This window comes from Apis dorsata, unplaced genomic scaffold (assembly GCF_000469605.1).
Source record: "Apis dorsata unplaced genomic scaffold, Apis dorsata 1.3 scaffold_648, whole genome shotgun sequence".
Classification (NCBI taxonomy): Eukaryota; Metazoa; Arthropoda; class Insecta; order Hymenoptera; family Apidae; genus Apis; species Apis dorsata.
Window position 1 is genome coordinate 316,067 of NW_006263839.1, and position 15,094 is coordinate 331,160.

General features: G+C 32.2%; 1 protein-coding gene across 11 annotated transcripts in view; it reads left to right on the plus strand.

Annotated features, from left to right (window-relative positions):
• The window catches only part of LOC102677126 (zwei Ig domain protein zig-8-like), a 261,742-nt gene extending 249,185 nt beyond the window's left edge, over positions 1–12,557 (plus strand). For 8 of the 11 annotated variants that reach the window (XM_031513457.1, XM_031513456.1, XM_031513459.1 and 5 more), the window contains 3 exons: positions 1,744–1,927; positions 8,785–8,927; positions 10,575–12,557. In XM_031513457.1, the coding sequence (XP_031369317.1) occupies positions 1,744–1,927; positions 8,785–8,927; positions 10,575–10,684 (437 nt within the window). In that variant the 3' untranslated portion in view covers positions 10,685–12,557. The remainder of the gene's footprint in view (positions 1–1,743; positions 1,928–8,784; positions 8,928–10,574) is intronic. The other 3 variants (XR_004151363.1, XM_031513455.1, XM_031513453.1) reach the window with 3 other exon arrangements.
• Positions 12,558–15,094: the final 2,537 nt, after the last annotated feature.

A 15,094-nucleotide genomic window follows, 5' to 3' on the forward strand; every position in this document is an offset into this window, starting at 1 on the left:
AAGAACATTCTGCGCGGTGGAACGTGGCGAATCCTGTATTATCCAGTGGTCGAGTGAGCAAAGTGAAAAGTTGCCGCGAAAGAACATTTTCCGGCGGATATTCGCGAGGTCGAACGAGTCATTTGTACATAGAAAAATTCACGAACGGAAATTTAAAATTTATTATAAGTACGCGAAGAAAAAATTATAAAAATTGTTTTACACGATTGGATAAATATTCGAAAATTAATTTTGAAAATCTTTTAAAAGGTATCCAAAGTTTATTCGAAGTTAAACTATGATTCAAACGATAATTGAAAAAAAGAAAAATAAGGAAATGAATATATGATAAGGAATTATCGAAAATGGTATTTAAAATTCTTTCTTAAATTTATCCTTTCTAAAGTATACATTTAAAAACATTCCTCTTCCTCGTGATTCTTTCCGCCGCGCATGCATTTTTCCTTCAAGAAGGTGCCTGCGTTTCTGAAGCTGGAAACGGTCCAGAGAGATATAAGAGATTCTGAATCGAACTTTGGTCGTTAGATACACGTATGCATCAAGGATGACGCATCATCCATATTTATCACCCTTGTGAAATGAAATTTTCTTATCCATCCAAATCGTTTACAGATATTCATTGGCATCAAGTGACTTGCAAATTGTAAAAAATTTCATCAACGATGCAACTCCAATAAAATTTCAATCCACTGTTATCATCTTTATATCGAGATGGAACGACATATTTTCGCCTGTCTGTAAATATATAACATGATCGTCGTTGATAAAATCCTTTTCTTACCCGTGATTCATCGCATTATTCGCATTATTAAACAGCATCATTTATATTCATGTTGCATCTCGTAATTTGTAAGCGTGTGGAAAATCGGAGGAATCTTAAACGTAGCGATTTTCGAATCATTTCCATCTACTCGTAATTTCGTACGATATTTCCATGATTCTTGGACCACGGAAATACGGATGCATGATAAACTACGAATTCTGGAAATGGTCCAGAAGGGGAAGAATGAAAGATCAGATCTGAATTGTTCCTCGATCGTTGGATGCACTTACGCGTGAACAGCTCGATCTATTGTGAATATTTATTGGCTCTGTAAAATATTTGGAATGGTATGGGGATGATGTTTAGTTTCATCCATTATTGAATCTAGGTCGGTTTAATTTGCGGTCAATATTTTTGTAACAAAATTCCAGAATAGTCAAGTAACTTTTTATTCTTCAATATTGCTCAATAATATTTTGGAATGAGAGAAATTTAATATCTTTATAATATGTTTTCAAATCAAACGTAAGAAAGGAATTGAAAACAAAGATATTATGATTGTAGAAAAATTCCATATACAGTTTCTTGGCATAATAAAGAATACCAATAATCTTGATGAAATGAATTGACAAAAATATTATTTCTTTTTCAACTATTATTTCTCTTCTTAATTAAAATTTTCTCTCAAAATTTCCTTTTCACAAACAGAAAACAGAAATTATTTTAATCAAATATTACAACATTCTTTAAATTAATGAAACTAAAAGACTGATAACATTAAATAAATTAATTATATATATATATATATATAATTTTGCAATAAAACGAAATAGAAAAATATATTAAATATATTTTTTACATGTAACAGATAATATTATTACTTCAACATGTATGCCAAGATGCAATGTCTATACACTATCCTTCTAAAATCAATTGACTTAACGATGACAATATCTTAATATCCCTTAATGAAATTTCAGCACCATCCGTCCAAATAGTGGACGCCCTGGGTGAACCTCTGAGAGACAAGTATTATGAGGCTGACAGCACTATAGAGCTGTTATGCGTTGTGCGCCACATAGCAATGCAAGTGCAATACAGTGTCGTGCAGTGGCTTCATGGCAACAGAGTTTTGAACTACGACACGACGAGAGGCGGTATCAGGTGAGTCAAATTATTTTGTTACCATTTCTTTTTTTAAAATAATTTTAAATAGAAGAAATCTTTGTCCCATCGAATTTATTAAAATTATAAATCTACCACGCGTGTTTGTAACTAAAAGATTCATAAATACGATTCATAAATTGCATTCTTGGAATTAAACAATCGGTAACCCGAGCCAATCTTTCAAACTTTCCAATATTCTTCGAACATGGGTAAGGGAAGAGTACGTAGAAAGATGAAGTTGAAATTAATTTCTATGCAAATGATTCTTAAAAATAAATTCAACGGACGCGCTTGGAACGGATATTAAAGAACTGAAAAGTTTAGCAATGGTTCGACAACGTAGATCAAGATCTCTAACATATTTTCCTCGATTGGAAAAAAAAATTGGAATCGATCTCATTTCGCCTTCCCTCCTCCTCCACCGACGAGTAAATCTGTATATGCAAACGAATTCATTCTCTAAATCCCACATAACTTCAAACCTTCTTCAAACAAAATAAACGCAAGACAAAAATTCGTTTCAAAATTTAAATTAAAAAAATTAGTACAACAAATATACGTACGTCTAATTTACATATTTCTTCTTTTTCGAAATCTTAACAATAATTCTCTAATATATTCAGAAACCAGTAGTATATTTCTCACGATCACATTTACCCATTTCCACAATTCATTATACATCCCTCTGTCAGATCCACCGATCTGCCCTAATTCCAATTCCAAACGAGGAAAAAGAGATATCTCCCTAAAAAGAGGACGGTAACGACTGCACATAACTCAATACATCCCCGTGCATCAATCCTCCTCGAGAATCCATCCATCCTTCGCACGAGTCAAACACGACAAAACACCGGTGACGTTCGAAACGCAACGATGCACCTCTCCATACAACCACGATTCGAAACCGAACACCGAGATATCTTCAACTGTCTGATTGCGACCTGAGGCAAGCGTACACGCCACTTGGCATTCCGTGGATACGAGCGATCGTAACCACGCCGCGACACGTCATAAATCATGCACGATAGTCGGTTCTCGGAACCGACAATCCTCGGAACATCGATGCCAGAATGGCTTGTTCCGCCAAAGTTATAATCCAGTGTCAACAATCCGGCCGCCTTTCCACCCACATAGATTCATCCAACCCCTTAATTCCCCGTATAAACCAACCACAGCCTTGAAAATACCGATCGTGAAAATACCATCTCAGACAAACACTGATGAAAAATTAATATACGTAATTAATTAACGCACGAGACATTATTCTTGTAATGTAAAAAGTTTATTCGGAAATAGAGCAAATAGAGACGCTAATAACATTGAAATATTAACAAATGTTAATCTTCCATTAGTATAAAAAATAAATAAGAAATTGTCAAGTTTGGCTGATTTATAACATTTTCTTTCATTCAAGCATCTCGCTCAAAATTACAAAATAAAAAACATCCGCGTACGATACCTTTTCTTTCTTTTTTTGATAATTTATAATGAAATGTAATATAATAGCACAGAAAAGGAAACATAATTCGCAATGTAAATCATTTGAAAAAACATTTGCATAAGGCATTGCACGATTCTCGAGTCGAAGATCGTAAGACGATCCTCCGCGCCATCTAGGGAGGAGGCGACACTAAGCCGAGTGTGACGCTTAACGTTTGAACGACAGTGTTGCAGCGGGAACTAGAATGTTTCTCGCATCGCGGAAACGTTGTTGGTGCACTCGACGTCCCGACAAAGTTACAAGCCGTAGACACGGTGGTTGCCGGTAAATGGAATTAGTTTGCACTCAGTGGCAGGTACATAAAGACGCGTGTACATAGAGGCTCTCGTAGCATCCTCGTGGGCACGACCACTTCAACCCCTTTCGTACGTGGCAACCACGTGGCCCGTGGAAACCGCGAACCGTAACCGCAGGAAACACCGTTTTGCCGCTCGTTATTTTTCTCCAGGAAGATAACTGTCCATCCCCTCACCGTGCAAAATGCGAATTTATCCGTCGCCACGTTTATTCGACTGCCGAGCTTTTAATTAATTGCTCGCGAGGTGTTCGACGCGTCGAGGATATCGGAGATGAGAATATCCGGTTACATCGATCGCTGTGCGAGGATTGGTGTGACAGAGATTCAAAATAAAAGTGGGTTTAATTTCTTAAAATATTTTAAGAATTTTTGTAGTTATATTCGATTTATCTTTAAGTTTAGAAGATTAGAGAATTGTTTAGATATTATTATATGTAAGATAATTTGGGAAAGATAAATAAATAAGGTTTTATTTTTAATTGATAAGGAAAGGTAAATTGTTTTATTATTTTGTTTTAGGATTTTCTAGAGTATGAAAGAAATGAATAAAAATAAGATTCTGTGAATCGTAAAATTATAAATTCGAAGTGTATACTTTTTTTCGTAATGTAAGATAAGACAAGGGAAATTCAAATTGGAAGAAGTCATGCTACATTTTACAATAATACTCGATCTTAATTCATCAGCATACTTAAATATTTATAGGCTCGAATTCCGTGTTAATGGATAACATTTATGACAATGTTAATTAATGTTTCATTTCTTCCGGCAACGCTGATACATTAGTTGGAAAAGCTAATATACTAAAATAGACATTGTACGCAATATAATATCCATATCATCTAGGAAAAAAACTCGTGAACTTGATGTTGCATTTAACGATAAATGTATCTTTTTATAACTTTTATTAACATAGTAATTTGTACATTGAATGAACGTATGCAATTCATATATTTGTATATTAAAAATTAACTTGTTTTCATTATATTTTTCATACGACATAATATTTTCTTATTTTATTTTATAGGCTCTCGTGATTATTTATTACGAGATGTGATGATACAAGGTGTTATTAGTAAGTTTCAATTTGCAGTTTCCTGCAATGATACAATATTCGAGATACTAACGAGATTTCGACAAAACAAACTACAATATTTGTCGAATATCGTTAACCTGTGAAATTCTAAATGTAATTTCGAAACTATATGCCAACTGGAGTGGATATCGCACATATTACATACATAAGAGCTAGAATTGGAGAGAAAATCATACTACAAATTGAAATTAAATATTTGCTTTAATCAATCCAATAATAATACTCCATATATTTAACACACTTTAACTGTCCTATTGTTTTACGAAATATTTCGAGCAACATTTTTATTGATTGTTCATTCGCGAGATAATTCATTTAAAAATTGTTGGCCACAACAATTTTTATTTATCCAGACAATATTATAAAATATAATATTATATTTTAGAATTTTAGAATTACAAACGATTGCATCAGGTAATAAAACACACTTGTCTCGTTAATTAAGATTTTAATTACTAACAAAATCATTTCACGCGAATTAAATGGCAAATGTGATTACAGCCACGTTGATTGGATTTTCCAAACGTTTAGAAATCGCTATCGTTAATTCGCATTGATTTTAAATCATCAGTTTTAAAAGTGGATCAAACACATCGTAAATAGCTCCCGTGAAAAGCCGCTCTCATTTGTTCGAGCTATTTCACGGATAATATCGTATAACAACTATTGATTTTTGAGTGAGAGAAAAAGATAACAAACGGTGTTATTCATCTCTATCTCTAAACTTCTCCAAGAGAATAAAGAGTAACATTATCAATTGAGAAACTTTTAACAAAATTGTAATACGTTCTTCTTCCTAAAATTAAAGCAAAAAGAAGCCAAATTTCGACAAATAATTATATCCAAATATTATCGGATTTAATACAGGATTCAAGAAACGAAGCAAAATTGTTAAATTTAATAAAGATCAATACTTCTTTACTTAGAAATCTTCATTTATAAAAAAAAAATCACGCAATTCTTGTATAACTTATATTTAAAAAAAGTATAATACTCAATTTTTGATATAACAAAGTTGAGTGAATTCAAAATATTTTTATCCATACAAAAATTTCTTAAAATAATATATTAAATAACTCAAATTTATTATTTCCAGATAATTATCAACGATATTATTCATATTCTTGAAAGTGTATTTACATTCAAACACTATCTCCTCATTAACTTTCTTCGGTAAAAATCTCTTCTCGACATCTCTATACAACCGAGTTATAGTTTAAAACAATAGCGAATGCGATTAAATCATTCGTACGCTAGGACGCGTTAATAGGGCCGCGATTCAATCCCCCCGTTTATTATATATTCGCAGCCATTTTTCATCCCGTTTAAAATTACAGACTCGTGACAAATTTACACCGTCGTGGAAGCGTTAATCCTGTTAACGCAATTTCGTGGAAAAATGTTGGACAATCGAACGAAAGGGAGAATGAAGAGGAAAGGGAAAGAATAATGGGGAAAAGTATTCGAGATGGCGGTATATTAACGCGAAACTGAAAGAAACCAGGCGAGAGGATCGGGGGTTGCTTAACGCCATGGATCAACGAGCAATCGTGCTCGGGAGGAGATAACGAACAACGGACAAATTGCAGCCTGTGAAAAGTTTTTCAATTAAAGGCCACCTTCTGTGTTTCGCGTACAAAAAAAAAAAAAAGAAATAGAAAGCATTTATCATTGGGTTTAAACAATTGAATAAAAAAAAGGGAGAGGTATTGTACTTTTTCATTTATCATTAATAATCTTGGATAAGTTTAAAAGGGGAATGAAAAATGTGAACATAGGGAGAATTTCAATTTTGTACGAAAAGTGCAAATTGTTACTAGACAATTGCTAGATATTGTCATGTAAAATGAAATGTTTTAAGAGCATAAATTTTGAACCTTGATTTCTGTAGTATATTTTACATGATATCCCAATTTTAAAAATTCTCTATTTTCAGAGTTCAATTTTCATACAATATTTTATGTAAATCGTATTCTATGTAATCTAGATATTCCATTTTAGTAAAATAAGGTATCTTGAGAATTCGATTTTTATGTAATACGATACATGGTATGATTCTATATAAGGTGATATTTTGAAAATTTGATACCTCGTGCAACGGAGTATTTTATAAACTCGATTTTTATGCAACAATAGAACTTATGATGCTACATTTTAAAAGATTCTAATGTAAAGAGATTTTTTTTTTAAATTAACATACCAAATTAAAAAAAAATTGTATTATATATAAAATGTTAATCAAAGTGTTTAATAAAAAGGGAAATAAAATTTTTATTATCTTTTTTACTAGAAATTCGTAGAAGCACGGTGAAACGACAGCACGGCAAGGATAATTAAACGAAATCGAATGAACATTTAAAAGAGATCTTTTGATACATTTTCTTCATTCTTTCAAATGATTATTAAATTTTTTATGATGCACTCGGCATAAACTGATCAGCCTGCAGTTTATTGCACAACTTTATGACATATAAATTGTTAAACGATAATTATATAATAATTTTCGAATAGAGAATAAATTAATTTCACAATTTGTAATATAATTATAATAATAATCAAAAAAAATTGTTCCAATATACATTAAATTATATACATCACCATCCAATTACCAATGAAATATTCTCTACGAATATTGATAATAAGTGTAAAACAAAACTGCCCCTAGTAAAGCAATAATCATACCTGCACGCCACGATGAAAACGATAGCCTAATATTTATTGCCATGGAATAATTGCTTTACACGCGCACTTTACGTAAGCATCATACGTAATCTTGAAACGATCAAACCTAGTGATTTATTGCTTTACAGCCGCCCTATCATCATAAGAAATTCTTTTGCAATGTCGTTCTGTTCGTGCATGTAGGAAAATAACACTGTGTTCCTTGTCAGATAGAGCAAGTGGCAGATCCATTACGGAGTAATACCACTTGTAGATGTTCTACTTGCTTTTATAAATTATTTAAATCGAGATTACACAGTTTTTTTTTATCTTCTTTCGCATTTTAATCCATTAATAACACACAATGAAGTGTATAAATGGATTATTATTAATGAATCTACCAATTTTTATTTATTCATGAAACTTTTTTTTTGTTTTTTTAATAGGATGGAATTTTTATTCAAATTTACGAATTAATAAATTCGTTTATTTCATACTGTTACATTTAAATTTTCTTTTTTATATCGATAGAATTGATCGGTGAAGGGAATATCTGTGCGAATTGATTTTATATTATATGTATATGAATTTTTTTTTTAATTTTCTCCGAGACTATTCGGGAATAAATTGGTAACTATTATACGTATCCCATATTCCCAGAACGATCAAAATTCTATATGGTAATACTTTCCAAATAGAACTTGATTACATTCATATTTTCCCAATGCATATCAATATCTAATTTTACTTCGATTCAGCATTAAATATATCACGTGCTATATTATCACTCGTATCATAATATTTTAAATCACTTCATTTATCTACGTTTCACGATTCAATTCACGATTTTATGGGAAAAAAAAGCAAAATTTTATCATATTTCCAAATTTGGAAAATATATATAATATAAATAATGTCTTGGAAAAAGTTAAAGATCCTAACAATTAATAATAATAATAAACAAAAAGAAACAAATTGGAGAGCGATTAGAATTCTCTTTCATAAAATTTTAATATTGAAAGATTCATGTTTTCTCTTCTTTTTTAAAAACCAAGCGAATCGAGTTTTTTCGAGGCAAGGAAATAAAAGAGAAACTCGTCGTTTGTTTTACCCAGAGTGTCATCCGTGCCAAAATCGAGAGTTAAACGCGCGATAAAACGAAAAAGAGTGGTCGATGACTGCGAGAATGCAGTCGAATAAAAGTCTACGATCCCTGAAAAATTGGGCCGAGCATTTTCGTCCGATGAAAAAATGCCTGTCAGAGATTGGAAATTGAAATTTCAACACCTATGTTCCAGCGTGAAAACGGACCTAATGGAAGAGGGGGCCAATTCGACTCTCAGCATAGCGAGGGTGGGACCAGCTGACAGCGGAAACTACACGTGCCATCTAACCACCATGCCCGATCAACCTGCCACCGTTCATGTGCATGTGCTGAACGGTGAGTACAAGCAATTTTCCAACGATTTATCCCCAATTTTTAACGTTTCGTTGTCGGTAAATTTATCGCAAAAACTATTGAAGTAGTTTGGACCTTATCTCGAGAAAAATCTTAAAAGAGTGACTTACAGACTTACAGATAAATTGATAAATTTTCTTGGTATTCGATTTGAATATCTTATTATTTTATCGCAATTATTGTTGAAGTTTGAATTTAATTTAATAATCTTGCTTTGTTATTAAGATATTAATTTTCTTTCATTTATATTTTAACTGTAATATTTATAATTATTAGAATTTAGAAAAGTCAGTAGATATCTTATCTTTTATTAAGAAGATAATTTTCTTCGAATTCTTTACGAAGATAAAAAAAGTTCTGTTTGAGAGATGTGAAATAAATTTTGTAAAAGTTAGTAAAGTAGTAGATTTATATACGATGAACTTTTCTCTGAAAATTCTCATAATGCGAAAGGATCAGGAAAAATTACACGACCATCTTTATAACGATGTCAAAATGAAAGTCACGTGGGCAACTAAGTATCGTGTAATATTTATGCATATTACGCTTAATTATAGGTGAGCGTGACGAAAGAAGTGAACGAAGTATCGCTTCCACTAACGGCTGTTGTTAAATTACAAGAAATTTAAATGCATTGCACAAAGAAGGACTGATAAGATATATCAGAAATTATCACCATTGATTTTTGCAACATAGATTTAAAGTTTAAACTCTACTATTAAATTGGAAACTTTGCTCTAAGAGCTATATCAATTTTTTTTATCAAATCTTCGAAATTATTATACATAAATTTTATAAAAAAATTGAAAAATATAATATTATTATTCATTCTATCTGTATAACATGATATTTACAAGAAATTACAAGAAATGTACATTATAAGAAAGTAACAAATAAAATGTACAGAAACATTTGCTTTATCAAGTAAAATAAAATATTTTCCAAGAAGCATCAACTTTCTTATTAATAAATTGAAAAATTATATAATAATGTTAATTATTGGAATACTATTTCTTCAAAAAAGTTTTAATAACTCTTGATGCTGAATTCTAGCTCTAGACCTTTCAATTAATTCAGAATAATAATGGCGCGCGTTAATTTTAGCTCTATTATCCACAAAGCTATTACTTTTTACAAAAGAACTGATTGTATCGAAATTTAAAATAGCAAATTCCTGACAAAACCTTGACAATTCTATTAAACGTCAACACTCTATTCGTTCTATCGTTTTTCACTTGTGCTAAAATGCAAATTGTGCGAGAGAGAATGTTTCTATACCCTTTCAAAGTTAAAAAGCTCAGATTGTACTACAAATAGTTATTATAATATTTGTATAACATTTATTATTCTTCTATTTGATTACAATATTTTCAATCTTAACTTAAAAACTTAAACTCAATACTAATTCATAAAATCTTTCAGAACAGATACAATTCAAAGAAGTCAAAAAGAATCGAAAACAATTCAACGATTAATTTTTTCAAATCATAAATTATTGCGCCCAATTGATATCTCGAGATATATACCCACCACTAAACTCAAGAACAAGCTTCGACAGGAAATGATAATTACCCCAGAACAATGTGGATGAAAGTTGGCGGTATTTGAGTGTACGTACCGGTGTTTCAGGAGAAAGCTTAGCCGAGCTGCATCACGGTTCCGCAGAGGTCGCCAGTAACGGTTCGTTGCTGCTCCTCTTATGCGTCTTTCTCGGTCGGATACAACAGGTGCTGAGATGAAGGATCGACCAGTTTCGTCGCTTCCTCGCCGCATCACAATACACAGAACTTTTATATTATCGTTGGGAGAATGGACGTGGCCATACGTGAACAAGAAACGTGAAAAAACGGACGAGAGGAGGGCGGTGAATGCAAAAAACTTGAAAAGTTGAAACTCTGCGAGAGGAGAATGGGCTTGAGGCGTGGGGAAAGGTTGGCAGCATTGGTCCGCCATTGTCTTTCTGCGTCGCTCACATCCTTGATTCCATCTGTCAACTTGTCAGAGCGCTTCGACTTCGCGTTTTTTGTCCTTCCAGCTAGTGGAGCACTGGTGGTTAATCGGAAGCTGATGAATCATCCTGGGAGGAGGAATTTGTCGATGATTGGTTGGGTTCGAGGACCCAAGAAGATTGAGAGGTTAAGATTCGTCTTGTGCCTTTATATTTCGGTTTTCGGGGTAGTTTGGAGTTTAGTTTCGATAGGGTGAAATTAACCCTTATGTCGATATTTTGAGTATCTTTTGTTATTTTTTACAGTGAAGGGGAAGATACTTGGATTTTCTTTTTTATTTATTTGCACAAAATTCTAAAATATTTTCAATTTCAATTTAATTATTATTTAATTTATATTCTTAGATTGGAAGTTAGATTTTTAGGGATTTTTTTGATTATTGAAATTTTACAAGTCGAATAATATCGATAATTCGGTCAATATTATTGATATAAGGGTTAAGAATAAATTAATTTAAGATAAGTTAGTTGTACTAATCCAAATATGATGTATACATTTCATATCCATTTTAGGTGTAAATGTCTCGCAACCTAACGTGGATGTCAGGTGCATATCTTTTACTAAGTTAATTCGTATAATTGAAAGTATCATTCTCATTCATTCTACATTGATCCTGTATGATAAATCTTGAAATCATCGAATGCATAATCAAGTTTATGATAATAAATAAGTACGTACAGATTTAATACGTACGAAAATATAGAAATATATTACAATTTTGACATATCTTCTTGTTCAACGCTCGGATAGACTGAATTACCAAGTAATTAGAAAAGAGAAAAAACTTAACACATTCACCGTCTATATTTATATTATAAAAGAAAAATGTTCTTTCTTTTTACGTTAAAATCCTTAGAATTACGAATTAAAAATTAAAAATTATCTTAACCTTCATATGAATGGATAGTAAACGTGTTAAGTTTCATCGAATAATCAATCATTCCATACTTTTATATTTATTTCTCCTTCATTTTATACAGAGAAAAATGATAGGAACATGGATTATCATAGAATTCCTTATTTCCTCTTTTTCAACTGTTCCGTAATTTTATAAGTCTAAAATGAAAAAAATATTCCATATTTCCATCACTTTCTCTGTGTTAAGCATTATCGAGAACCAATACTAAAAAATATTCAAAAGAATCATCGATAAAAAAAAAGAAACCTCTCGGCAATCAGAATCATTCTACCGTGCAAGGAAACAAAAAAAAATCGAAGCACAATATGTAACTAAAAATTCCTTCCTCCCTGAAATTGAAACATTTCTTCCCCAAATTTTTTAGGGGATTTTGTTCCCGGCAAAAATGCAGAAAAAAAGAAACTTCCGCAAAAAGTCGGTCCTCGATCGAATTTCCATAAACGCATTCCACAATCGTCGAAGCGTTCCAAATAAGTGTCGGGTGCAGGGACGTCGACAAAGGAAGTACGAGCCATGCGCCACCGATTTCCTGTAGGACGCGTGTCGGTGAAGTTCGATTATGCCCGGAAACCACCTCGACGCCCCTGTATTTCCTTATTCACTGCCGCTCCACATCCTTCTTGAGAAGCAAGTTTTATGGGGCACGATGATCCTTCTGAACGATCCTATCTTGACGTGTGTTCGTCGAAAAAAAAAAAACAGTCGTGATAAAGTTATATCATACATCGATGATCGAGCGTCTTAGGTATTTGTACGCGTATTTATTTCGAAAATTGAACGATTCGTTGCGAGGATTGTTCAAATTTGTTTAATTACGAATCCCTTTTTGTTAAATTAAATTATTTTGGACAGGATTTATTAAATTGACATTTATCAATCAATTTCGTTGTTCCAATCGATTGTTCGATAAAATTAAAAAAGGAATAGAATTGATTCTTCCTTCTTTGATTTCCTTTATTTTTAATAAAATTGATGATACCTCGATACAATTATATCCAAGTTAAAGTTGAACCATCCTCGTGAAAAAATAAGAATCGATTGTGAGATATATTTGCCTAGATACGGACCACTTGAGCGAGGCTCGAATTATCAGTATTATCTAATTTTTTAAAGAGCCAGGTTAAAGCGCGAGTGAAAGAAACCGGAAGTCATCAAGAGCGCGCAAAGTCGATGACGAAGCGGCATCATCGAGAAGGGCGCGATCGATGGCGTGTTAACCGCGTTGTGAACGTTACATTCGCGAAGTAAATCACTCTGATTTATTTCGAAGAATGTTGAACAAGTGATAAAAAAAAAAAGTTACGTATGCATGATTTGTTGAAGCGAGTATGTACGGGTGTGCTTAATTCGTAACAGCGACACTAGCGCCAGCATTTTGTACATATGTATGTATACTTTCCTAATTAACGAGAAATTTGTTATTTCATTTTTATTGTTGAGAAATTGTAAGGAATAAGGGAGCGGGAGTCCTGAGAAATGAAAGTGATATAAATGAAAAAATATTTAATAAATTGAATCATCATGAAACATCTGAAAAATTTAAAAATTCTCGGATGGAATTCAATTTTCTTCACGCAACTTTCATTTTAATGGACAAATACAAATTGAAACGATGTTGTTCGTTCGAAGGATGAAATATTCTTTGGAAAATTATTGGAAAGATTATTGGGAGGTGGATGGAAAATTGTGTTACGAATTAAGGATCGGATATTTGTAAAGCGACTCAATGGGCACAATGGGATATGAAAAAAAAAAAGAAAAAGAAAAACATAAAACTGCCAACCTAATCCCAAGCTCATCAATTAAGTGATAATGAAGAGAAGTTTTTAAAGCGATGGCAGCTAACGCGTTTTACATAAAGTTGTTTATTTTTTTTTCCGGGATTCAATGATCTATCCGCTCCATAGATCAAACAGCTCGAAGAGCAATCGAATGTCTCTGTATCGAGACAGATCGCGCAGTAATACTCGATAAAATCGACGTAAAATTCAAAGTTTTCTCCGACGGCAAAATTATGAAATATACGATATGCGTTTTACAAGAATGCGTTGTTCCTTTCATTTATATTCGCACTTTAAAGAAAGAAAAATTTTCTAAACGACTTTGTTAAATTATTACATTTATTTTATATCGTTTTAAATTTTATTCCCCTTTCAGATACAATATTAATTTCTTATCACAAAACGTGCATATATTTTTTCTCAGATAACCAGATGGATAACCAGAAAGTAATATTACGAAGGTAAGTGATACTTATTAATTAATTTCCATAAAATAACAAATTCTTCATTTATATCCAATAATACTAATATCTATGTAATGATTCTAGCTTTATAAAAAATCTAAAGTCAAGTTACAAAGCAAGAAAAAAACATTCATTAGTTTTAAAACATTCATTAGTTTTAAAAGTTTCTGAACACGCTCTCAGTTCATTTTAAAATCTTTCTCTGTTATCTTAAAGTCATGTAATATTTCGAATCTGTCCCCATGAAACCAATCCTTCGAAGGGATCGTAGAAATACATCGTGCCGAATCTCGAGTCGCATTCGAGAAGGGATTACCCTTTTTCCATCGGAAACGTCCACTTTCGTCGATCGTCTGGACAAACTGGCCCCCTCTAAGAACAAGTTCTACTATCAGATTCCAGGTAACCGGAGATTGAAGTTTCAAAAAGACAGCAGACGGGCACACAAACCACCCATGCTTCAATCTCGTCACCTGCGTCTGAGAGAATGCAGAGAGAGAGAAAAAGAAAGAGAGAGAGAGGAATCATCGACAGATTGGACGTCGCTCCATCGATCTTTGTTGATTCGATGGCAATTCTATTTATCCATCAATGCTTTCGAATCAGATTTCTCTCTGACGATCTATATTTTTCTTTCTGATCCGCCATTATTGGTCAAGTCTGTTCGATGATTCCAGGATGAAATGAGATAATTTAAGGATTGGCAAATTGACAAAATTTTAAATAAAGAATGAATTTGCAGAATTTACTTTTTGCTCGCCACGAATTAAGAGAAATGTTAGTGTTATGGATTTTAATATATTTGTACGTTTATTATTACGTCAACTCGTAAGTAATGTCAATTTAAAAGTATAATTTTAATAGAGAAATGTATATTTATATAAATATTTCAATCAGATTAATTGTGAGGATCATTTCTTATAATTAAGATAAATTTTTTATTAATTCTAGGTTAAAATATGGATTTAGCAATACA